The sequence below is a fragment of the Ranitomeya variabilis genome, chromosome 6, assembly GCF_051348905.1.
Source record: "Ranitomeya variabilis isolate aRanVar5 chromosome 6, aRanVar5.hap1, whole genome shotgun sequence".
NCBI classification, from domain to species: domain Eukaryota; kingdom Metazoa; phylum Chordata; class Amphibia; order Anura; family Dendrobatidae; genus Ranitomeya; species Ranitomeya variabilis.
Window position 1 is genome coordinate 573,469,888 of NC_135237.1, and position 25,740 is coordinate 573,495,627.

At 44.2% G+C, this 25,740-nt stretch overlaps 1 protein-coding gene across 1 annotated transcript in view; it reads right to left on the minus strand.

The window, feature by feature from the left end:
* Positions 1–25,740, minus strand: part of LOC143783141 (cytochrome P450 2C20-like) — a 407,257-nt gene that overhangs the window by 156,756 nt on the left and 224,761 nt on the right. Inside the window, exon 6 of the mRNA XM_077271460.1 lies at positions 12,921–13,094. Coding sequence (XP_077127575.1) covers positions 12,921–13,094 — 174 coding nt within the window. The remainder of the gene's footprint in view (positions 1–12,920; positions 13,095–25,740) is intronic.

Genomic DNA, 25,740 nt, shown 5'->3' on the forward strand with positions numbered 1-25,740 from the left:
GCTATTGGGTTGCTTTTGCCTTTGCCTGTCCCTGAGAGGCCCTGGACGCATATTTCCATGGATTTTATTTCGGATCTTCCTGTGTCTCAGAGGATGTCTGTTATCTGGGTGGTTTGTGACCGGTTCTCTAAAATGGTCCATATGGTACCTTTGTCTAAATTGCCTTCCTCCTCTGATTTGGTTCCATTGTTTTTTCAGCATGTGGTTTGTTTGCATGGCATTCCGGAGAATATTGTGTCTGACAGAGGTTCCCAGTTTGTCTCCAGGTTTTGGCATTTCTTTTGTGCTAGGATGGGCATTAATTTGTCTTTTTCTTCGACGTTCCATCCTCAGACAAATGGCCAAACTGAGCGAACTAATCAAACCTTGGAAACCTATTTGAGATGCTTTGTGTCTGCTGATCAGGATGATTGGGTGGCTTTCTTGCCGTTGGCCGAGTTTGCCCTTAATAATCGGGCCAGTTCGATTACTTTGGTTTCGCCTTTTTTTTGTAATTTTGGTTTCCATCCCCGTTTTTCTTCAGGGCAGGTTGAGCCTTCTGATTGTCCTGGTGTGGATTCTGTGATGGACATGTTACAGCAGATTTGGACTCATGTGGTAGACAATTTGACGTTGTCTCAGGAAAAGGCTCAGCGTTTTGCTAACCGCCGTCGGTGTGTTGGTCCTCGGCTTCGTGTGGGGGATTTAGTCTGGTTATCTTCTTGTCATGTTCCTATGAAGGTTTCTTCCCCTAAGTTCAAGCCTCGGTTTATTGGTCCTTATAAGATTTCTGAGATAATCAATCCAGTATCTTTTCGTTTGGCCCTTCCAGCCTCTTTTGCCATCCACAATGTTTTCCATAGATCGTTGTTGCAGAGATATGTGGTACCTGTGGTTCCCTCTGTTGATCCTCCTGCCCCGGTGTTGGTTGAGGGGGAATTGGAATATGTGGTTGAAAACATTTTGGATTCTCGTTTTTCGAGGCGGAGGCTTCAGTATCTTGTCAAGTGGAAGGGTTATGGCCAGGAGGATAATTCTTGGGTGGTTGCCTCCGATGTTCATGCCGCTGATTTGGTTTGTGCTTTTCATTTGGCTCATCCTGATCGGCCTGGGGGCTCTGGTGAGGGTTCGGTGACCCCTCCTCAAGGGGGGGGGTACTGTTGTGAAGTCCGCTCTTGGGCTCCCTCCGGTGGTTGTAAGTAGCACTTTTGTGAATTCTTCTCTTGGGCTCCCTCCTCTGGTTTTGAGTGGTATAGCCGCTTCTTGGATTTAGTATCAGCAGCTGCTTCCACTGATCTTCTTTCTGCTTGGCTATTTTAGTCTGGCTTTATCCCTCAATCAATGCCAGTTGCCAATTATTCTTGGAGGCACGGCTCTTGGATTTCCCTGACACTCTGACCCGTTCAGCAAAGTTAAGTCCTTGCTTGTCCTTTTGCAGTCCACTTGTTGTGGACTTATTTTTCAGCACATTTATGTTTTGTTCATTTGTCCAGCTTATCAGTCTGTATCTGTTTAGCTAAGCTGCAAGCTCTGGGCTGCAGATTTTGCCCTCCACACCTTTAGTCAGGTGTGGAGATTTTTCATATCTCTGCGGTGGACTTTTTCTAGTTTTTAATACTGACCGCACAGTGTTTCTTTCCTTACTGTCTATCTAGCTAGAATTGGCCTCCTTTGCTAAATCTTGTTTCATACTACGTATGTCATTTCCTTCTCCTCTCACAGCCAATATTTGTGGGGGGCTGTCCTATCCTTTGGGGATTTTCTCTGAGGCAAGATAGCTTTCCTGTTTCTACCTTTAGGGGTAGCTAGTTCTCCGGCTGTGACGAGATGTCCAGGGAGTGACAGGAACATTCCACGGCTACTGCTAGTGTTGTGTTAACATCAGGGACTGCGGTCTGTATAGTTACCACCTGCCCAGAGCTAGTCGCATGTCGCTCCTAAATTACCAGTCCTCAACACCTTCCATCATCAGGAGACAGAGGTGAATACAGTGCACCCTGGCGTCACCAGGAGACAGACAAGAATACAGTACACCCCGGCTTCACCAGGAGACAGAAGTGAATACAGTACACCCTGGCGTCATCAGGAGACAGACAAGAATACAGTACACCCCAGCTTCACCAGGAGACAGAAGTGAACACATTTCACCCTGGCTTCATCAGGAAACAGCAGTGAATACAGTGCACCACGGCATCACCAGGAGACAGAAGAAATTACAGTGCACCCCGGCGTCACCAGGAGACAGAAGTGAATACAGTGCACCACGGCATCACCAGGAGACAGAAGTGAATACAGTGCACCACAGTATCACCAGGAAACAGAAGTAATTACAGTGCACCCCGGCATCACCAGGAGACAGAAGTGAATACAGTGCACCACAACATCACCAGGAGACAGAAGTGAATACAGTGCACCCTGGCATCACCAGGAGACAGAAGTGAATACAGTGCACCACGGCATCACCAGGAGACAGAAGTAATTACAGTGCACCCCGGCGTTACCAGGAGACAGAAGTGAATACAGTGCATGCCGATGTCACAAGGAGACAGAAGTGAATACAGTGCACCCCAGCATCACCAGGAGACAGAATTGAATACAGTTTAGCTGAGAGTCACCAGGAGACTGAAGTGAATACAGAGCAACCTGGCATCAACAGGAGACAGAAGTGAATACACTACACCCCGGCATCACCAGGAGACAGAAATGATTACAATGCACCGCGGTGTTACCAGGAGTCAGAAGTGAATACAGTGCACCCCGGCGAAAACAGGAGACAAACAAGAATACAGTATACCCTGGCTTCACCAGGAGTCAGAAGTGAATACAGTGCACCCTGGCATCACAGGGAGACAGAAGTGATTACATTGCACGCCGATGTCACAAGGAGACAGATGTTAATACACTACACCCCGGCATCACCAGGAGACAGAATTGAATACTGGACAACATTGTTAATCTGCTTGAGCTCTAGCTTGGTGCTTTTCTTTGTGTTCTGTATGTGTTATTTGTGCAGTGCTGGTACCTCTGGTTCTGCTAGCCTCAGTTTCTGTTTTCTATTGGTTTCTGAAGCCTTCTCTGTGTTTTCTACTAGGAGGTGACCCCTTTTTGTACCCTGTCCTTAGTTCTTTTAGGGAACCCTTTCCCCTTATCTATAGGTCTTTGCTTGAGATTAACCTAGGATCGTCAGTGGGATTATTCGCTAGGAATGGGTCGCCCACTCCATCGTAGGGTTTCAGCCTAGTCATAGTGCAGGGTCAGTTTTGCCCTTTCTACCTTAGTCCTGTGTTGCAGATCCGTAATAGTTTGTCCAGCCAGAAAGTAGTATATTAAAAAAAAACTTCCTGGATTTCTGCAACATGAACAGCGTTCAAGATCTTGCTTAGTGTCTGCAAGGGTTAACTTTGGAAGTTGCCAGCTTACAGCAGAACATGAGTAATTGCCCAGGAATCTGCTCTGAGGAACATAAGGTGGGTTTGCCTGAATGTTTTTTAGGTAAATGGCAGGAACTTTTTTTGTTTAAAAATGCATGTTTACTTTATTTTTGGCTTAGATCCAGGTCTTCAGGGGCTGAATTACAGTGTGTGGGGATTATTAAGTCATTATTGCGAGGTGAGCCGCAAGTTTGGGCATTTTTATTGCGTCCAGATAACCCTTGTTTGATGTCAGTAGAAGCATATTTTTTCTGCTATGGGGGTATTATATGAGGATCCTGATTGTGTCACTACAGCCGAGGCAGAACTCAGGTGGCTGAAACAGGGTTCTGGCGATGCTGAGAGATATTGTACCCAGTTCAGGCGATGGTCTTCAGAGGTCAGCTGGAATGATCCAGCACTCAAGAGTCAGTTTTTAGCAGGTTTGAATGACAGGGTTAAATATTTGCTAATTGCATATCCTGCACCTGCTACTCTTGAGGCTGCTATGCAATTAGCTATCCGGATTGATAGAAGATTAAAAAGTAGGCAGATTGAGGAGAAGGTTTCAATTTTGTTGGAGAGCCCCGTTGACTGTGGGGAGCTGATGCAACTTGGGGCGATGTCCTCTCGTTCCCAGGAAAAGCAGAGAAGATTCTCTGATGTGCTTTGTCTTTATTGTGGTAAGGCTGACCATTTTATTAAGCAATGTGAAGGATGCATAGACAAGGAAAAGAGAAAAAAAAAGGTCAATCAGAATAACCCTCCCTTTCGCATTGCATTTTTACGGTCGGCAGGAGTTTCTTTTTCTGGTAGTTCTACCTGTCGTGGTCAGTTGATTTTCAAGTGATAGTGGACTGTGGTTCTGCACTTAATTAGATTAATCAACAATTTCTAGATAAGTATAACATTGATTCTGTACCTTTATCATGCCCTTTTCTGTAGAGGCGATTGATTACACTCATATAGAGCATGGGTGCGTTTCTCAAAAGGTCACTGGGTTTCCAGTGGAAGACGTGTCGGTCCCTATTATACTGTCATGATCCAGTCCAGGGTTTGTTTCTGATTATTATTATTATTATTATTAGTCATGTTTTGGGATCTTTCTGGCTGTTTCAGTCTGCTGTTACCTGCAAGCAGTGTCAGTTATAGTTCCTGTCTCTGGCTTGAGCAGCTGACCCGTTATACCCTGATTTGTCCTCTGCCTGTTCACCTATGTCCCGTTCCTGTGTTCCCGTGTGACTTTGTTCATTGTAGTACTCACTCTCTGTGTTGTGATCCCTTGGTATTTGACTCGGCTTGGCCTCTTACCGGTTTGACTATCTTGCGTCTCTGGCTTTCCTGCTCCCGATCGGCTCTGACTTTTTGGCTTGTTTCTGACCACGTGTAATGCTGTGACCTCTGGTACTTTGTTTCCGCTCTGTTGCTGAACTAGCTTTTTCTGACTACTCTTTCGCCTCCTAGTGGCCTCTGCCTGCTGCTCTGTGATTTCTCTGTGAGTGTACCTGTTTTCCTTCACCCGCACCCCCTAGTGGAGGTTGTGTGCTACTACACTGAAGCAGGCGATACAAATACTATTTCTACTCTTGTGAAATTTATGCCACTTCGGTGGAGTCAAGCACACATTTTTTGAAATTTGAAGACTCGTGATTGGGTCTACATCTGCTGGGTAGGCTGTAGTGGAAGACCTGTTGGCCCCTATGATACTATTTCTACTCTGTTGAAATTGATGCCACTTCAGAGGTGTCAGGCCCTAATTTTTGGAAATGTGAACACTCCTGGTTGCGTGTCCATTTGCTGAGTTGGCTGTAGAGGAAGATTTGACAGTCCCTATTATACTATTTGCAATGTGGTGAAACTGATGAAAGTATTGGTATTGTCTGCCAATAATTTTTGGAAATGTGGAGAGTCCTGATTGTGTTTCTCCATCTGCTGGGTTGACTATAGTGAAAGAGACATCATTCTCCATTATACTATTTGTACTCTGGTGAAATTGATGCCACTTCAGTGATGTCAGGCCCTAATTTTTGGAAATGTGAACACTCTTGGTTGGATGTCCGTCTGCTGGGTTGAGTGTAGTGGAAGACCTGTAGGTCCATATTATAAAATCTATATTGTGGTGAAATTGATGCCACTTTATTGGTGTGTGCCACTAATTTTAGGAAATGTGAACACTCCTGGTTGGGTGTCTATGTGCTGGGTTGGGTGTAGTGGAAAACCTGTCGATCCATATTATACTATTTATACTGTGGTGAAATTAATGCCACTTAGGTGGTGTCTGCCAATAATTTTTGTAAATGTATAGACTCCTGGTTGGGTATCCTTCATGCCTGTTGCCTGTAGCAGTAGGCCTCCGAGACCGGCTGGCCTCCACGTCCTTTGAGTCAACTACCCGTGTTACTGCTATCCTTAGATTTTTCTGACAATAGTAGTCTATGAAACTGATATTTGTGCCACCTGAATGTGGCTGAGCTTGAAAGCAGGTTGAGCTGTTGCATATGGTATCAGGGCTCCTAGCACAGCCGACCTATACCGATGCCTCACTCACCTCTTCTTACTTTGACATTCAATTGAAAGCTGTAAATGCTGTCGAAGACTCTGATACCTCATTCATGGCTGATTGCTACTGAGCCATTCTACAATTTGTACTGTGGGTAAATTGAGGCCAATTTCCTGGTGTCTCCCCCTAATTTGATGTGTTTTTGCAGCTTTTGGGGTCATTTGAAGGTGTTGTGCATGTGTTTCTTTTTGCCTCCCATTGACTGTAATAAATATTGCAAATTTGGCGATCATAAGCCAAACCGAACATTGAAATATTCACTCATCACTACTCATGACTAGTGTTGAGCATTCCGATACTGCAAATATCGTGCATCGGAATCGGAAGTTCCTATAGTGAAATTATGCAGTATAATGAAGTGTGGGCGGTGCATGGGCAGAGACTGCGTGTGTTCGTGTGCGGCGTGCGGGGTGTCTTTGTGCGGTGTGCGGGGTGTCTTTGTGCGGCGTGCAGGGTGTCTCTGTGTGGCAAGCGGGGTCTCTGTGCGGCGTGCAGGGTGTCTGTGTGGCATGCAGGGTGTCTCTGTGTGGCGTGCGGGGTCTCTGTGCGGCATGCGGGGTCTCTTTGCAGCGTGCGGGGTGTCTCTGTGGGGCATGCGGGGTCTCTGTGCTGCATGCAGGGTGTCTCTGTGCGGCGTGCGGTGTGTCTCTGTGCGGCGTGCGGGGTGTCTCAGTGTGGGCATCGTCCGATGGGACTACAAGTCCCATCGGACGATGCCTGCTACACTGACAGTGATTGACACATTAGCCAATGATGGGACAGTAGTAGTCCCATCATCCGGCTAATGTGTTGAATGATGAAAAAAAAATACTCCATACATACTCCATACATACACCATACATACATACATACATACATACTACATACAAACTACATACATACTACATACATACATACTACATACATACATACTACATACATACATACTACATACATACATACTACATACATGCTACATACATGCATACTACATACATACATACTATATACATACATACTACATACATACTACATACATGCTACATGCTACATACATACTACATACATGCTAAATACATTATACATACATACTACATACATACTGCATACATACTACATACATCCATACATACTACAAGCATGCTACATACATACTACATGCATACTGCATACATACTACATACATACTACAAACATACTGCATACATACTGCATAGATACATACATACTACATACAGTACATTCATACAATACATACATGACATACATATAGACATACAGTACATTAAACATAGATTACATACTCACCATTACTTGTCATTTTGATCCCCGAAGCCAGAGTCATCTGTAAAAAATATGAAAAAAACAAACAGCCAATATACTCCCTGTCCGCAGAAATCCATGAATGTCCCACGACGATCTCCCGTGGAGAACGGCAGCAACAGCTGTTGCAACCGCTCTCCAGGGGCCCCAGGAACACAATGACTGGAGGAAGATATTCCTCCGCCGCTGTAAAAAAAATTCCCTAGTCTCACTTTATGGCATTGCTGGCTGAGAAATTTTCTCACGCAGCAATTGCCATAAAGTAAGACTTTGAACTCAGGTAACCTCAGTGATGCACTGCAGGAGCCATTGTCTCCTGTCAGTGTGTCACTGAGAGTCTTATAGAGCAGTGACATCACCCGATGTCACTGTTCTCTAAGGGAGATCGTCGTGGGACTCTCATTATTAATTGGAATACGGTGTACAGGTAGTATACGGTTTATTATTTTACGTTTTTTTGCAGGCGCTGAAGTATGGTAAGTATGGTGAAATGAAGAATATTAAAATACTTTTTCCTAATGTGTGCGTGTTTTATTAACCCTTTCTTACTATTGGATTAATAACGGATAGGCGTCTTATTGACGCCTCTCCGTTATTAACCCGGCTTAATGTCACCTTACAATAGCAAGGTGACATTAACCCCTTATTACCCCATATCCCACCGCTACACGGGAGTGGGAAGAGAGGGTCTAAGTGCCGGAATTGGTGCATCTGACAGATGTGCCATTTCCGGGTTGGCTGCGGACTGGCATTTGTAGACGGGGGGGCAATATCCATGGCCCCTCTCTAGGCTATGAATATCAGCCATGTCATGTTTTTTTTGGGTCCCCCTAATTTAATAGCCAGTAAAGGCTACGCAGACAGCTGCGGGCTGATATTCATAGCAGGCTACACATATTTGCCCCCGACCGATGGCTTTCCCCCTCTGGCACAGAAAATTGCACAGGAGCCCACGCCGTTTCTTTCCGTTTTTTTTTTTTTTTTAATTCAACGCTCATAAAGGCCTCTTTCACACTTGCGTCGGTACTGGTCCGTCGCAATGCGTTGGGCTGACGTACCGACGCATGTTGTGAAATTTGTGCCCGACGCGGGCAGCGGATGCAGTTTTTCAACGCATCCGCTGCCCATTCTGAAGTCCGGGGAGGAGGGGGCGGAGTTTCTGCTGCGCAAGCACGGTAGAAAATGGCAGACGCGACGGACAAAAAAAGTTCACTTGAACGTTTTTTTGTGCCGACGGTCCGCCAAAACACGACATGTAGTTTTGGTGCAGGTTTTGATGCTGGGTTTTGATGCAATTGTTGGTGCAGTTTTTTATGCGGTTTTAGATGCTATTTTTTATGTGGTTTTTGATGCTGTTTTTGATGCAGTTTTCGTTCCGTTTTTTGACCGGTTTTGATGCATTTTTTGGAAATAAACAGAAAATGTTCATGATTTGAATGGAAACCTGAATGAAAAAACGGATTCGGAGGCCGGATTCATCATTTCACATCTGTTTCATCCATTTTTGCTGGATCCGTCGCTGTGCGTATTTTCGCGGAAACAGCTTTTTTGATGGATCCTGCAAAAAACGAATGAAACGTGTGGCCATCAGGCTCAATCCGGCGTTAATACAACTCTATGAGAAAAACTGGATCTGGTGTAAAAAAACGGATCCGGCGGAAAAAAACGGATCTGGTGGAACAAACGGATTCAGTGGAAAAAACAGATCCGGTGGAAAAAAACGGATCCGGTGGAAAAAAAATGGATCCGGTGGAAAAAAAGGATCTGGCAGGAAAAAAACGGATCTGGTGGAAAAAAGCGGATTCGGCGGAAAAAAATGGATCCTGCAAAAAACGGATGAAACGTGTGGCCATCAGGCTCAATCCGGCGTTAATACAACTCTATGAGAAAAACCGGATCTGGTGTAAAAAAACGGATCCGGCGGAAAAAAACGGATCTGGTGGAACAAACGGATCCAGTGGAAAAAATGGATCCGGTGGAAAAAAACGGATCCGGTGGAAAAAAAGGATCTGGCGGGAAAAAAACGGATCTGGTGAAAAAAAGCGGATTCGGCGGGAAAAAAATGGATCCGGTGGAAAAAACGGATCTGGCGGGAAAAAAACGGATCTAGCGGAAAAAATCGGATCCTGCAAATGTGCTCGCAGGATGCGTTTTTTTCCCAAAGACTAGTATTAGTGACGGATCGCGATGGATGGCCACACGTCGCGTCCATCATGCAACGGATCCGTCGTGTTTTGGCAGACCGTCGGCAAGCAAAAAAACGTTCAAGTGAACTTTTTTGTCGATCACGTCCGCCATTTTCTACCGCGCATGCGCAGCAGAAACTCCGCCCCCTCCTCCCCGGACTTCAGAATGGGCAGTGGATGCATTGAAAAACTGCATCCGCTGCCCATGTCGTGAACAAATTTCACAACGTGCGTCGGTACGTCGGCCCGACGCATAGCGACGGACCCGTACCGATGCAAGTGTGAACGAGGCCTTTATGAGTGTTGAATTTAAAAAAAACAGGAAAAAAACGGCATGGGCTCCTGCGCAAATTTTCTGTGCCAGAGGGGGAAAGCCGACGGCCGGGGGCCAATATTTGTAGCCTGCTATGAATATCAGCCCGCAGCTGACTGGGTAGCCTTTACTGGCTATAAAAATAGGGAGACCCCTCCAAAAAAATGACATGGGGTCCCCCTATATTTTATAGCCAGAAAGGCTACGCAGACAGCTGCAGGCTGATATTCATAGCCTAGAGAGGGGCCATGGATATTGGCCCCCCCGGCTACAAATACCAGTCCGCAGACGCCCGGGAAATGGCACATCTGTAAGATGCACCAATTCCGGCACTTAGCCCCTCTCTTCCCACTCCCGTGTAGCGGTGGGATATGGGGTAATAAGGGGTTAATGTCACCTTGCTATTGTAAGGTGACATTAAGCCGGGTTAATAACGGAGAGGAGTCAATAAGACGCCTATCCGTTATTAATCCAATAGTAAGAAAGGGTTAATAAAACACGCACACATTAGGAAAAAGTATTTTAATATTCTTCATTTCACCATACTTACCATACTTCAGCGCCTGCAAAAAACGTAAAATAATAAACCGCCGTAGTCCAATTAATAACGAGTGTCCCACGATGATCTCCCCTATAGAACAGTGACATTGGGTGATGTCACTGCTCTATAGGACCTTCAGTGACACACTGACAGGAGACAATGGCTCCTGCAGTGTGTCACTGAGGTTACCTGAGTTCAAAGTCTCACTTTATGGCAATTGCTGCCTGGGAAAATTTCTCATACAGCAATGCCATAAAGTGAGACTAGGGACTTTTTTTTACAGCGGCAGAGGAATTGCTCCCTCCCGTCATTGTGTTCCTGGGGCCCCTGGAGAGCAGTTGCAACAGCTGTTGCTGCCATTCTCCATGGGAGATCATCGTGGGACACTCGTGGATTTCTGCGGACAGGGAGTATATTGGTTGTTTGTTTTTTTCATATTTTTTACAGGTTGACACTGGCTTCGGGGATCAAAATGACAACTAATGGTGAGTATGTAATCTATGTTTAATGTACTGTATATCTATATGTATGTCATGTATGTAATGTATGAATGTACTGCATGTAGTATGTATGTATGTAGGCACTATGTATGTAGTATGTATGTAGTATGTATGTATGTATGCAGTATGTATGTATGTAGCATGTATGTAGTATATATGTAGTACGTATGTATTATTAAAACACAACCAGAAAACATGTTACCGGGGCCGAGAGACCGGCACAAACAGGGGGCCAATTACCACATAATAATGATCAATTAGCCCCAGGCCTACCACGAAGCCACCCACTCCGTACTATAACTATAGATAAGGAGAACAAAGGAGTATATTGGGTACCAAAATTTATTAAATATACAATGTACAAATACAGGCAATGGTTTAAGTATTTAAGCAACAAGGAGTATAAAACCACATGTAAAAGTGCATAAAGGATGAGGACAGGACAACCCCCATCTGGTGCACAGGGCCCTACAGTACAACAGTCTATGCTTTAGTGCGGATAGATAGAAGCAGTAGCCATACGCTGCCATGTGGCCAACACAAGTGCAATATGAGAGTACCGGTACTCAATGGTAGAGACCACAAGGCTTGCTTACCGCAATGATGACAGGGCTGCACCTGGGCACCAGGCTGGGGCCAAGAGGGAGACCCATGCATGGAGGAATGGGCCAACATACCAACAACAGTGTGTGGCAACCTTGTGAAGACTTACAGAAAACGTTTGACCTCTGTCATTGCCAACAAAGGATATATTACAAAGTATTGAGATGAAATTTTGTTTCTGACCAAATACTTATTTTCCACCATAATATGCAAATAAAATGTTAAAAAACAGACAATGTGATTTTCTGGATTTTTTTTTCTCAGTTTGTCTCCCATAGTTGAGGTCTAACTATGATGTAAATTACAGACGCCTCTCATCTTTTTAAGTGGTGGAACTTGCACTATTGCTGACTGACTAAATACTTTTTTGCCCCACTGTATGTAGTATGTATGTAGTTTTTATGCATGTATGTAGCATGTATGTAGTATGTATGTATGTAGCATGTATGTATGTAGTATGTATGCATGTATGTAGCATGTATGTAGTATGTATGTATGTAGTATGTATGTATTCATGTAGTATGTATGTATGTAGTATGTATGTAGTATGTGTGTATGTATGTAGCATGCATGTAGCATGTATGCAGCATGTATGTAGCATGTATGTATATATGGATTTTTTTTTCCATTCAACACATTAGCCGGATGATGGGACTACTACTGTCCCATCATTGGCTAATGTGTCAATCACTGTCTCTGTAGCAGGCATCGTCCGATGGGACTTGTAGTCCCATCGGACGATGCCTGCACACACGCACAGAGCCCCAGCACGCCGCACAGAGACCTCCACATGCTGCACAAAGCCCCCCCATGCCGCACAGAGCCCCCCCATGCCGCACAGAGACTCCCATGCTGCACAGAGCCCCCCCACACCGTACAGTGCCCCCCATGCCGCACAGAGCCCCCACGCCGCACAGAGCCCCCCATGCCGCACAGAGCCCCCCATGCCGCACAGAGACCCCCCATGCTGCACAGAGACCCCCCATGTCACATAGAGCCCGGACAGCCCACATACAGCCCTGGCATGCCGCCTAGATCCCCTGCACGCTGCATACAGCCCCGGAAGGCATGTACAGATCCCTGGCAGGCCCGCACAGACCCCGCCCGCACACACAGACACTCAGTGTCCACCCACGCACCGCTCACGCACCGCCCACACTCTTCACCCCTCCGGCACAGCATATAGAAGGACAGAAAGGGCTTATTTACATTCTGATATTTGTGTCCCATTGACTTGCATTGGTATCGAGTATCAGTATCGGCGATATCCGATATTTTTGGGATATCGGCCGATCCAATCAGAAACCGATACTTTTGAATATCGGAAGGTATCGCTCAACACTACTCATGACCTGTTTACATTGAGCCACAGGAGGATTAATGGGAACTGATTGCTCATGTAAGGGATTGAGGACTTCCCTCTCTTTGTTTCTTCCCCATTGCTCCTGTATTTTTTTGGCCTGTTACACTCCCCCACTTGGATATTGTTATAAAGGCTTTCAGCAGCCTCATCTGATTCCCGTTACCTCCTTTATCTTCAGCAGGAAATAGTCTATGAAGTCCCGCGGTGACTCCGGATTCAGAGTCTTTCTGTGATGCTCTATGTACTTTGTCACAAATTTTTTGAGAAATATGTTTTCTCTAAAGACTCTCTGCTTGATGATCGGAAACTTCAGAAGGACTGGAACAATATTGCAGACCTGTAGAAGATAAAATAGATGAGGGATCCAAGCAGGAAAAATATAGACAGGATAGGAGATTTGTTCCCTCTAAGTCTTTGTAAATGAGGAGCCTGGATGTCATTTTGACTCATCTGGGCAATCTATAAAGGTGGCTGTGTGGCTCCAAATAACTAGCCAGAGTAAAGTACATTACATGGCTTTCGGCCAAACAATGGCTTGGCTGACCATTCCATCAACAGCTATTTTAGCCAACTTTCCCAAATACAGGGGTTCTCATTCGGGTGTGTTAACTCTGTGAGACAATAAAATTGGCAGTATGAAATCAAACATAACAGATCGATGTGTTAAAAGTAATGTGCAGAAAAAAATCAGCTCACCCATCTCAGAAGTTCACACACGGATACCAGTAGTACCGCAGCAGAAGTATCAAGGAAAAGAGGGGAATTCCTGCATACCACACTACTTACAAAAAGAACATTTTTAATGAAAATCCTTTTACAAAAATGAAAGTGTAAATCTTTCTAGAGACAAACAATTTTGAATTCCTAGAGAGGAGGGGTGCTAGGAGCAAACGCATTTCGGAAATAGTTCCTTATTCATTTATTGCATTGAGGTGCTCCTAGCACCCCTCCTCTCTAGGAATTCACAATTGTTTGTCTTCAGAAATTTGTACACTTATAGTTCTTAAAATGGATTTTCATTAAAAAAAGGGTTGTTTTTTTTAAAGAATTTTTATATCCTGGCATTCCCCTCTTTTCCAAGATCGAAATGTTCTCCGATAATAAATTGTCCCATACACATTAGGTTGCTGGCTAAACCTGTCGATATATGAGATGGTTCAGCCAACATTAGCCTAATGTGTATGGAGGGCTTAACTTATGGATTTATGCTGTCAACTCTGACAACTAGTGTTGAGCATTCCGATGCTGCAAGTATCGGGTATCGGCCGATACTTGCTGTATCGGAATTCCGATACCGGGATTCCGATACTCTTGTGGTATCGGGTATCGGGTATCGCAACAACATTAATGTTAAAATGTGTAAAAGAGAGAATTAAAATAAAAAATATCGCTATCCTCACCTCTCCGACGCAGCCGGGACTTCAGCGAGGGAACCAGCAGCGTTGTTTGTTTAAAATTCGCGCTATTACTTGGTTACGTGAATTCCCGGCTTGTGATTGGTCAGGTCGGCCATGTTGCCGGGACGCGGACCAATCACAGCAAGCCGTGACGAAATTACGTCACGGCTTGCTGTGATTGGTCCGCGTCCCGGCAATATGGCCGCCCTGACCAATCACAAGCCGTGACGTCACGGGAGGCTGGACACGCGCCCATTTTAAAATGAGCGCGTCCAGCCTCCCGGCTTGTGATTGGTTGACCGCGGCGCAACCAATCACAAGCCGTGACGTCACGGGAGGCTGGACACGCGCCCATTTTAAAATGAGCGCGTCCAGCCTCCCGGCTTGTGATTGGTTGACCGCGGCGCAACCAATCACAAGCCGTGACGTCACGGGAGGCTGGACACGCGCCCATTTTAAAATGAGCGCGTCCAGCCTCCCGGCTTGTGATTGGTTGACCGCGGCACAACCAATCACAAGCCGTGACGTCACGGGAGGCTGGACACGCGCCCATTTTAAAATGAGCGCGTGTCCAGCCTCCCGTGACGTCACGGCTTGTGATTGGTCAGGGCGGCCATATTGCCGGGACGCGGACCAATCACAGCAAGCCGTGACGTAATTTCGTCACGGCTTGCTGTGATTGGTCCGCGTCCCGGCAACATGGCCGACCTGACCAATCACAAGCCGGGAATTCACGTAACCAAGTAATAGTGCGAATTTTAAACAAACAACGCTGCCGGTTCCCTCGCTGAAGTCCCGGCTGCGTCGGACAGGTGAGTATAGCGATATTTTTTATTTTAATTCTTTCTTTTACACATTTATATGGTTCCCAGGGCCTGAAGGAGAGTTTCCTCTCCTTCAGACCCTGGGAACCATCAGGAATACCGTCCGATACCTGAGTCCCATTGACTTGTATTGGTATCGGGTATCGGTATCGGATTGGATCCGATATTTTGCCGGTATCGGCCGATACTTTCCGATACCGATACTTTCAAGTATCGGACGGTATCGCTCAACACTACTGACAACACCATTACTGTCCCCATACGGACCTCATCCCTTGAAGATTTGAACCACAGAATCCTGATTTTGAGGAGCAATAACAAATCCATTTTGACACTATCAGCCTCACAGAAATAGACTTTTCAAAGTCTTTTTCTCTGAGGATTTGTAAGGTTCATGGTGGGCTAGACAAATTTGTAAGCTCAGCAATTTTTGGCACAAAACCACTTTTCATCATTTTCTAACTGAACCCCTGTAGATGCAGTAGAAATTATGATAATGTTGATGTTTTGGGGTCTTGACTTTCACATGGGGTTATTGAAGAAGTCAGAACTTTGACACAACACTCCACTTTTCCACATGGCTATGACACAAAAACGATTTGATGCAATCTGAATTTTTTTACACTAAAATGATAATGCACAATGTCCTCCCAGAGATGAGCCCAACTTTGACCGACTTTTCAAAGTTTGACCGGTCATTGATCACTTCAGCAACAAGTTTTCTGAGGGGTACGTGCCCCAAAGGGACATGTGCGTGGATGAGTCCCTAATAGTGATGAGTGAGTATACTCATTGCTCGAGTTTTCCCAAACATGTTTGGGTGGTCTCCGAGTATTTCAGCGTGCACGGGGATTTAGTTTATGATGACACAACTGCATGATTTGCGGCAGCTAGACAGCTTGAATGCATGTGGGGGTAGCCTTTTTGTTAGGAAATCCCCACATGAATTCAAGCTGTCTAGCAACTGCATGCAGCTGCGTCAGCATAAAATAAATCCCCGAGCATGCTGAAATACATGGAGACCACCATAGCAACGAGTATACTTGCTCATCACTATTTCCTAATATACTTCAAGGGGAGGCTCAAATTCTGCTATTCCTGCTCAGTAAGAAGTTCAGGTAGGGAACTAATTTTCTACAAGCTGTGTGAGAATACTTCAGGGTACACTCACAGTTTAAGAGTTTATGAAGAGAAGGACACCCAAACTGAACACTCTCAAGGTCCCCCAATCCTGAAAATGAATGGGAAAAATGTGTGGGATTTGGTGCACTCACTGTTCGATCAAGGTTATCACCACTGCACAGATAACTTTTATACCAGCATCCCACTCTTCAAGTCACTCTGTGTGAAAGCTATCATAGCATTCGTCACTGTCTAAAAAATTGGAGGGGCCTCCGTAATAAGCTAATTGGGCAGCTGCACATAAAAGAAGAGAGCAGAACTCATTGTAGCAGTAACATGCTGGTGGTCAAGTACAAGGACAAGAGGGATGTCTTTTTCTTAACTACCATACATGGTGATAGCAATACCGCCACCGCTGTACGAGGTACCTCTACACAGGTCACAAAACTAGACTGTGTCCTGGGGTACAAGAAGACCGTAGGGGAAGTTGATCTCTCTCATCAAGACCTCCAGCCATATAGTGCCATAAGAAAAGCCAAGGTGTGGTGCTAAAAGCTGGTCATGCACATTGTACAGATGGCAATGTACTATCATGATGTGGAAGACAGACTGGTATGTACCTTCGTTTTTACTAGGCCCTAATCTTTGGATGTCAGCAAGGAATGGGTCCCAGTACTTCTGGAATTGAAGTTGCACGTATCATGCCAAGCCAACAGCTTCCTGGTGAGATCCCTCAAAACACAAAGAAAGGAAGGTTGCAAAAGAGGTTTCAAGTGCATGACTCAAGGGGGATATGCAAGAACACCATTTATCAATGCGACACCTGTTGTGAATTCTGCTTTTGGGTTCCCTCCGGTGGTAGTAGGTGGTAATGCAGTTGTCCCTGGGTTGCAGTCCTGGTCAGTTGTGTCTGCTGATTGCAGTTCTGACTGGGGTATTTAGGTGTGCAGGATTCATTAGTCCTTGCCAGTTGTCAATTGTTGTTGGGAGGTGTAGGACCTCTGCCTGGTTCCTCCTGTCTTTCTGCCAAATCAGCAAAGATAAGTGTCTGTTGTTTTTTTCCTTTGGCACACATGTGGTGTGCTTTACAATTCAGTGCTATTCTTTGTGTTTTCTTGTCCAGCTTAGATTGTGTCAGTATTTTCTCAGTCTTGTTGGATTCTCTGGAGTGTCAGATATACATTCCATGTCTTTAGTTAGATTGTGGAACTTTTTGTATTATCTGCTGTGGATATTTTTGGAAGGGTTTTAATACTGACCGCCTAGTAATCTGTCCTATCCTTTCCTATTTAGCTAGAGTGGCCTCTTTTGCTAAATCCTGTTTTCTACCTGCGTGTGTCTATTCTTTTCCTACTCACAATCATTATTCGTGGGGGGCTGCCTATCCTTTGGGGGTCTGCTCTGAGGCAAGGTAGCATTCCTATTTCCATCTTTAGGGGTATTTAGTCCTCCGGCTGTGTCGAGGTGTCTAGGGTATGTTAGGCACACCCCACGGCTACTTCTAGTTGCGATGTTAGTTCAGGATTTGCGGTCAGTACAGGTTCCACCGACTCCAGAGAAAGTTTCATGCTGCTCCAAGGTCACCAGATCATAACAGACACCTTCCCCAACAAACCTGACCTGTGTATAAAATCATGCTTCAAACTATACCACGCATCCATATACAACTAAATTTATATCTGACTTACACAACGCACGTATGACAACCTCACGTACATTATACAACACATGTATGCCAACCTGATGCACTATTTACAACTCCCGCATGCCAAAATGGTGTCCACTGTTTATGCACATCAGGGGCATTCCAAATGTGACATGGCCTCTGCTCTTGATTTCAGCCAATTTTGCAATCAAATAGTCAAATGGTGCTCCTTTCCTTCTGAGCCCTGCTGTGTGCCCAAACAGTAGTTTCCCCCCACATATGGGGTATCAGCGTATTCAGGAGAAATTGCACAAAAAATGTTGGCATCCATTTTCTTCTGCTACTCTTGTGAAAATAAAAAGGGGATAAAAGAATATCTTAGATATTTTTAATTTTCACAGTTCAACGTTATAAACTTCTGTAAAGCACATGTGTGCTCAATATGCTCACCACACATTAACATAAATTCCTTGAGAGGTCTATTTTCTAATGTGGGGTCAGTTGTGGAGGGTTTCCACAATTTAGGAACATCAGGGGCTCTCCAAATGCGAAATGATGCCATCAAACCATTCCATCAAAGTTTGTAATCCCAAATGTCACTCCTTCCCTTCCATGCCCCCAAACAGTAGTTTTCCCCCACATATAGGGTATTGGCATACTCAGGAGAAATAAAATAACAAATTTTGCAGTCCAATTTCTCCTGTTACCCCTGTGAAAATAAAAAATTGTGACTAAAACAACATTTTTGTGATTTTTATTTCATTTTTTAGAGTTAAACATTGAAAATCTCTGTGAAGCACCTGAGGGTTCAAAGTTCTTAACACACATCTGTATAAATTCCTTGGGGGGGTCTAGTTTCCAAAATGGGATCACTTGTGAGGAGCAAATCAGGGGCTATCCAAATGTGTCATGATACCCAAAAGCCATTGCATCAAAGTTTGCATACCAAAACATCACTTCTTCTCTTCTGAGCCCTGCTGAGAACCCAAACAGCATACTCAGGAGAAATTGCAAAACACTGTTTGGGGTCCATTTTCTCTGGCTATTCTTGTGAAAAAAAAAAAAAATTGGAACTAAGAACATTTTTGTGGGAAAAATTTGATTTTTTAATTGCCTAAGCTCAACCTTGTATACATTTCTGTAAAGCACCTGGGGGTTCACATTGCTCATCATAAATATAGATAAATTGCTTGAGGGATCTTATTTCCAATATGTGGTCACTTTTGTGGCTTTCCACACATAAATCAGGGGCTCTGCAAACAGGACATGGTGTCCACTTTCGATTCTAGCCCATTTTGTGTTTAAAAAGTGAAAAGGTGCTCCTTCCATTCTGAGCCCTGCCATGCACCCAAACAGTAATTTTTCTCCTACATTTAGAGTAGTGGCCTGCTCAATAGAAATTGCACAACAATTTTTGCTGACAATTTTCTCCTGTTACCTCTATGAAAATAAAAAAATGAAGCCAAAAGTACCTTTGTTAAAAAGCTGATTTATTTTATTTTCACTGCACAACATTATAAATTTCAATGAAGCACCTAGGAGTTCAAGATGCTCACCACACATCTAGAAAAGTTCCTTTAGGGGTCTACTTTATAAAATGGGGTCACTTGTGGGGGGGTTTCCACTGTTTAGGTACATCAGGATCTCTGCAAATATGACATGGTGTCCGCTCTCGATCCCAAACAATTTTGCATTCAAAAAGTGAAAGTGAATGTACATGGTTTTACTTAATGGAATGGGTATATAAGGATGTTTTTATGTATTGTTCATATGCCTATAACTAAGAACTCTGTTCGAAACACGTCAGGCGTTTAGGGGCTGCATCCCTGCATGATTTCTTTTTTTTTCTTGACATGAAAACAAAATATTGAAGATTTTTATGAAGAGATGCCTGGTGCTGGAAATTTTTTCCCTTTTTTTTGCTATTGGAGAAAATAAGTATTTGATACACTGCCAGCTTTGCATAGTTTTCTATCTACAAAGAACTTCAACTGTGAGAGACAGAATCTTAAAAAAAAAAATACATTGTTTTTTTACATATATAATTTGCATTTTATTGCATACAATTAGTGCAACTGCTTCAAATAACAATAATAATAATTAGTGATGAGCGAACACATTCATCAGTATTCACTACTCGCACGAATAGTATGGTATTTTGGCTATTCGTGACTCCGCGAGTAATTTAGTATTCACCACAGTATATTCGAGTGACCTGCCCAGCAAGTTTGGAACTTTAATTGCTTGCAAACCACAGTAATGCCGGCACCATCTTTGGTGTGGCATTACCGTGATTGGCTACCTGAACACCGGATGCTTTTTGTGCTGTCATGTGCATGATAGCGTGGTAAACACCACTTCTGGTCGGCGGTAAAATTACTCCATCCGGTCAGAGAGCCACGGTTCCCATGCTGTCAAAAGACAGCGTGAGCACGCAGCTGTGATTGGAGGTATTAAATTTATCTATGGTCACTGGTTTCAGCTGATGGGAGTACAGCTCCCATCAGCTGACGTCTGCTGCTGCTAATAACAGTGAGCAGGAGCGGCGATGGGTGTGTTCATCAGTTGGCTCCTGCGCTGTAAATAAATAGTTGTGATGAGCAAATAGTGAAAAATTCAGATTGAGGAAAATCGGCACAAATAATTTCTAACATCCAATGGAAGTCAATGTGAAAGCCGAATATTTTTCTACTGGACCCAACATTTATGTCTGGGGGCCTTAGAAAAAAGCTGAAATAGATGGGATAAATAGATAGATAGCTGGATAGATAATAGATGGATATATACAGTATGTCACAAAGTGTGGTACTCCCCTCACATTATAGACATCTTATAGGCTCCTCTCCATTACTAACCTCACCTGATAATGCAAAGGTGACATCAAACCCCCAACTATCACCCCACTTGCCACAGCTACAAGTGGGCAAGTGGGAAGCACATGGCTAAGTGCCATAATTGGCACATGTTAGAGATGCGTCTTTTTTGAGGCTGTTGAGAGCTGATGTTTTTTCGCCTGGGGGGAAGCAGTATCCATGGCCCCTTTCTAGGATGTTAATATCAGCGCACAGCTGTCTGCAAAGTCTTTGCTGGTTATTAAATGTAGGGGGACCCTACTTCATTTTTTAGGGGGTTCCCCATTTTAGTAGCCAGTAAAGGCTATGTATACAGCTGTGAGCTGATATTAATAGCCTGGGAAGCTCCATGGGTATTACCCTCTTCACAGGCTATAGACATCTGTCCCTAGTCATCGGCTTTCTCTCAGCTGGTTAAGAATTTTTCTGAAAAATAATATTTTAATAATTAAATGCATGAACAGTAAGCTGCACACACACTGTACTAATTGTATTTGTCACTGACATCTGTATATCTATCTAATCCATGCATATATACAGTGTGTAATCCATCTATTCTATCCTTGACGCCCCCTTGAGGAAGCGAGAGTGTTTCTCGCGAAACGCGCGTTGGGGACAGCGGTCTGGCCCTGGACTTCACTGGATATAATATGGGTAATTAACCTTTCATACTTACTTATTTTTTGAGGCCGCAATCATTTGTCCTTTACCTTCTAATATGGCATAGCAGCTTTAGGCATCTTACTTTAAATATGGGAACATGCATTCACTTTGATTGTACGTACTAGGGGATTGCTTCATTTTGTGTTGCCTATTATGACTATTTAACAACTATATGATTGATGGCTGCCTTTGATTAGTCCAGGTCTGTGACCGCTGAGCGTTTGCACTATTTGGGATCACACTATATGGTATCTATCCATGCTGTTACATGATTTACTTGTCTTTTCCTTATATATATTTTCCTAGTTTAAAAAAATATTTTTTATTGGTGGTATTTAATAATAAAATAAAAAATAATTTTACCAAATAACTCTAGTTCTCCTAATTTATTATAGTTAATATTGAGTTAATAAATGTATTAATTTATATATTGCTGGTTTCCGTATATATTATCTATTCTATCCTGTTGGCTCCTTCTGTGATTTTACAGTATATGGCTGCTGAATTGCCAACTTTTCTTAGATAGATAGTGTCATGAATCCCACCATGCTGCTACCAATATGTCACGAATTCCACCAGATAGGTCAGGGATCCCACCAATCTGTCACGGTTCATGGAGAAGATACCTCTATCATCCCCACCACTCACACCAATTTGTCAAATACCGGGGTTATTTGGATGCCCCTGGTTTCTTCTGAAGGGGATTTATCTATATCCCACTTCCCAGTTCCGGATTGGAACTTGCAGCTCTCTGGCGCCCCCCTTACCCTCAGGTCAGTCACAGTGCTGCACCTAAGGTAATTAGTCACCAGAAAGGCTGCCTGCTATGCACTGGCTATTGGGCACACTGCAGCGAGGGCAATATAACTACTCCCACACAGGCAGGAACAATAATTATCAACGCCGCCGGTCACTGCAAAGACAACCAATTGCACAGGACAAGGTATGCTGCCACCAGCTTTGATTTTACAAGGATTAACGAGTCCAGAGCCAACCCAAATCAATAGCGTAATTCACCTCAGAGGATGCGACAGTTCATTTAGAGCATGGAGAGAAAAGCTAATAATTTTATATTTTACTTCAAAAAAGGTAGGCAGTGTTTACAAGATATAAAAAGATATTATAAAGAAGACAAAATCATGTGTACATTACAATTACAAATAAATGAAGGATTAAAATTGAAAAAACACATAGCGTTCAGATCATTTTATCTCCTATTTGGCCTTGTGCTCAGGAGATACATCAAGATGTATGTCACATCTATAGAGCACCTGGACCCTGGGCAAAAAGACCCTGAAGACACCTGCTTCACACAGATATTTCCTAGCCTAAAGCCCAGGCACTCCCCCTGTGGTGACATCACTTAGGGGCTGAAACCTCCCCTTAACTTAGACTTAGGAAAACTATTTTTATGTATATCTCGCTGTATGAATCTCGTATAAGGAGTAAACCAGGATCATGACGTGCACCACGTCGGGGTTATTCTTTTAAGTGTAAACACGGAGCAAATACCTGAACCGCTTACGGAGAGATCCTTGCTTTGCACTCGTTGCGTTTAACTGCTAGCAGATTCAGTTAGTGATAGATCTATCGATGGAAATCCAGAATATGTAATTCTTCTAATATCAATAGCCCGGCTCGGTGCCCCTATATATCACATTAATAGGACAAAGAATCTCAACAAAGAAAGTACCAGTTTTGGCCAGTATTTGATGGGAGGGGGGAATGAGTAGTCTAGTGAGAATTGTCTGCCCAGCATAGAGCTATAAAAAATTATTTTGTGGGAGGGAAAATGAGGGGTTTTGGATTGCACAGACACAGACAGCAGGCAGAGTGAGAAGAGGGGGGGTCGGAGTGACCTGTAGCTTGTGTCTTGTAAAGTTAGGTAGATACTCAAACATGGCATATTCACATTATCGTGACAGATAGATGTAATATATACATATACATATGTATGTGTCTCTGACATCTATATATCTATCCAATTCTAAACTGTCACACTGTAATTTTACTGCATGTGGCAGATGAATTGCCTGCTTTTCATCTATATCTGTCTATCCATCTCTCTATCTATCTATTCCATCCATTTCAGCTTTTTTGTTGGGTCCAGCAGAACAATATTTGGCTTTCCCATTGACATGCAATGGATCTGTTATTCAGGACGACTACACGATATTAGAAATTATTTGTGCTGATTTTCCCAAATCCGAATATTTCACTATTCACTCATCACTAATAATAATGGCTAAAAAAATAAAGGGAACACTTAAACAACACAATATAACCTTTAATAATGCTGCTTTTCCCACACTGAGCATGCCCACGGGATGACCTCCCATTGGAGGTCGGGGGTCACATGCTCAGGTGTGTTTCGGCTCCAATTGAACCATCAGGAAGCTCCCGGAGTGCTACTACTATATTAGGTTTGCATGGCCGCTCAGCCATGTGCTAGTGTAAACTGTTTAAATTGTGTGGGTGGATAAATGCCTGTCGATGGATGAAAGCTCTGAATCATTCTCATGGACCCCGGACAGTGAACGCACCTTATATCATTTCTATTTATTATTTGGTGTGTTCCCAAAGTCCTAACATTACAATAGTGCCAGGGTCTGGCTTGTAATGGTGGATGAACAGTGTCTGCACCGGTATATCCAGCAGCTGGAGGGTAAGTTGGCAGATGTTGAGCGTATAACCTCGGCTGTGGATGTTACCGCGGTCACTGTTCAGGCTGCTAGCGTAGCTGCAGCCAATTTGTCCACTGTCACCCCTGCTCCGACCTTATCCTGTCTCCCACTACCTGATAAGTTTACTGGTGACAGTAAGCTGTGTTGGGGATTTGTGAGTTTACGTTATGCTTGTCTCCATCCCATCAGGAGATCATTTCCCTTCTTGTCATTCCTGAGGGAATTGATGAGATTCTGCTAGGGATACCTTGGTTGCGTTACCACTCCCCACATATAGAGGGGTCCTCTTGGAGAATTATGGGATGGAGTAAATCTTGCAGAGACTCTTCCGCCTCACCGCCCCAATGACTGTCCTATTGATCTCTTGCCAGAGTCTGAGCCTCCCCGGGGACAGGTCTATGCCCTGTCTATCCCAGAGATGGAGGCAATGTCACTATACATCCAGGAAAATCTGGCAAGAGGATTCATTAGGAAGTCAGTGTCACCTGCGGGGGTGGGATTCTTCTTTGTGCAAAAGAAGAATGGAGAATTGCATCCATGTATTGACTACTGGGGTCTTAACGCCATCAGCATTATGAATAAGTACCCTCTGCCTTTGATATCTGAGCTCTTCAATAGACTACGAGATGCAATGGTATTTACCAAGTTAGATCTGCGAGGTGCTTACAACCTGATTCGCATCCGTGAGGGGGACGAATGGAAGAAGGCTTCTAATACCAGGGATGGGCACTATGAGTATCTGGTGATGCCCTTTGGGCTCTATAATGCCCCAGCCATCTTCCAAGACTTTGTGAATGATATCTTCCAAGATATGCTCTCCACCTCGGTGGTAGTCTATGTTGATGATATTCTCATCTACTCTCCAAATATAGACTCCCACCGGAGAGATGTTTGCAGAGTCTTCGACCTCCTATGGGCAAACTCCCTCTATGCCAAGTTGGAGAAGTGTGTGTTTGAGCAGGAGTCCTTGCCTTTCCTGGGCTATATCATCTCAGGCCGGGGATTAGCCATGGATCCTGCCAAGCTATAAGCAGTGTTGGACTGGCAGGAACCTCATTCTCTCAAAGCGGTGCAGCACTTTATGGGGTTCATTAATTATTATCGACAGTTTATTCCCCACTTCTCCACTTTGGTAGCTCCCTTGGTAGCCCTCACCAAGAAGGGTGCAAATCCCAAATTGTGCTCGGAGGAGGTCTCCAAGGTCTTCTTATCTGTTAAGTCCCATTTTGCTTGCGCTCCCATTCTGCATTGTCCCGATGTAGATAAGCCCTTCATTATTGAGGTGGATGCCTCATCCGTCGGTGCTGGAGCGGTCCTCTTCCAAAATGACGCTCAACGTCGGAAGCATCCTTTCTTCTTTTTCTCCAAGACCTTTACTCTGGCAGAGAAGAATTATTCCATCGGGGACAGGGAGTTGCTAGCAATGAAGTTGGCCTTTTCAGAGTGGAGACACCTCCGGGAGGGGACTCGCTTTCCCTTCCATGTTTACACTGACCTCAAGAATTTGGCATATTTGCAAACAGCCCAGCGGCTAAATTCTCGCCAGGCTAGATGGTCCCTGTTCTTCTCCCGGTTCGACTTCACCCTTCATTTCCTATCTGGGAAGAGGAACATTTGCGCTGACTCTCTCTCCTGCTCCATGGTGTCAGCAGAGGAGGAGGAAGAGGAGCCTCGGCTAATTGTCCCCTCTGAGAGTCCGAGAACTGTGCCTCCGGTGTCACAAGAGTCTGTGCCCCCGAGCAAGACTTTTGTGCCATCTAATTTGTGACTGGAGGTTCTCTCTTGGGCTCACTTGT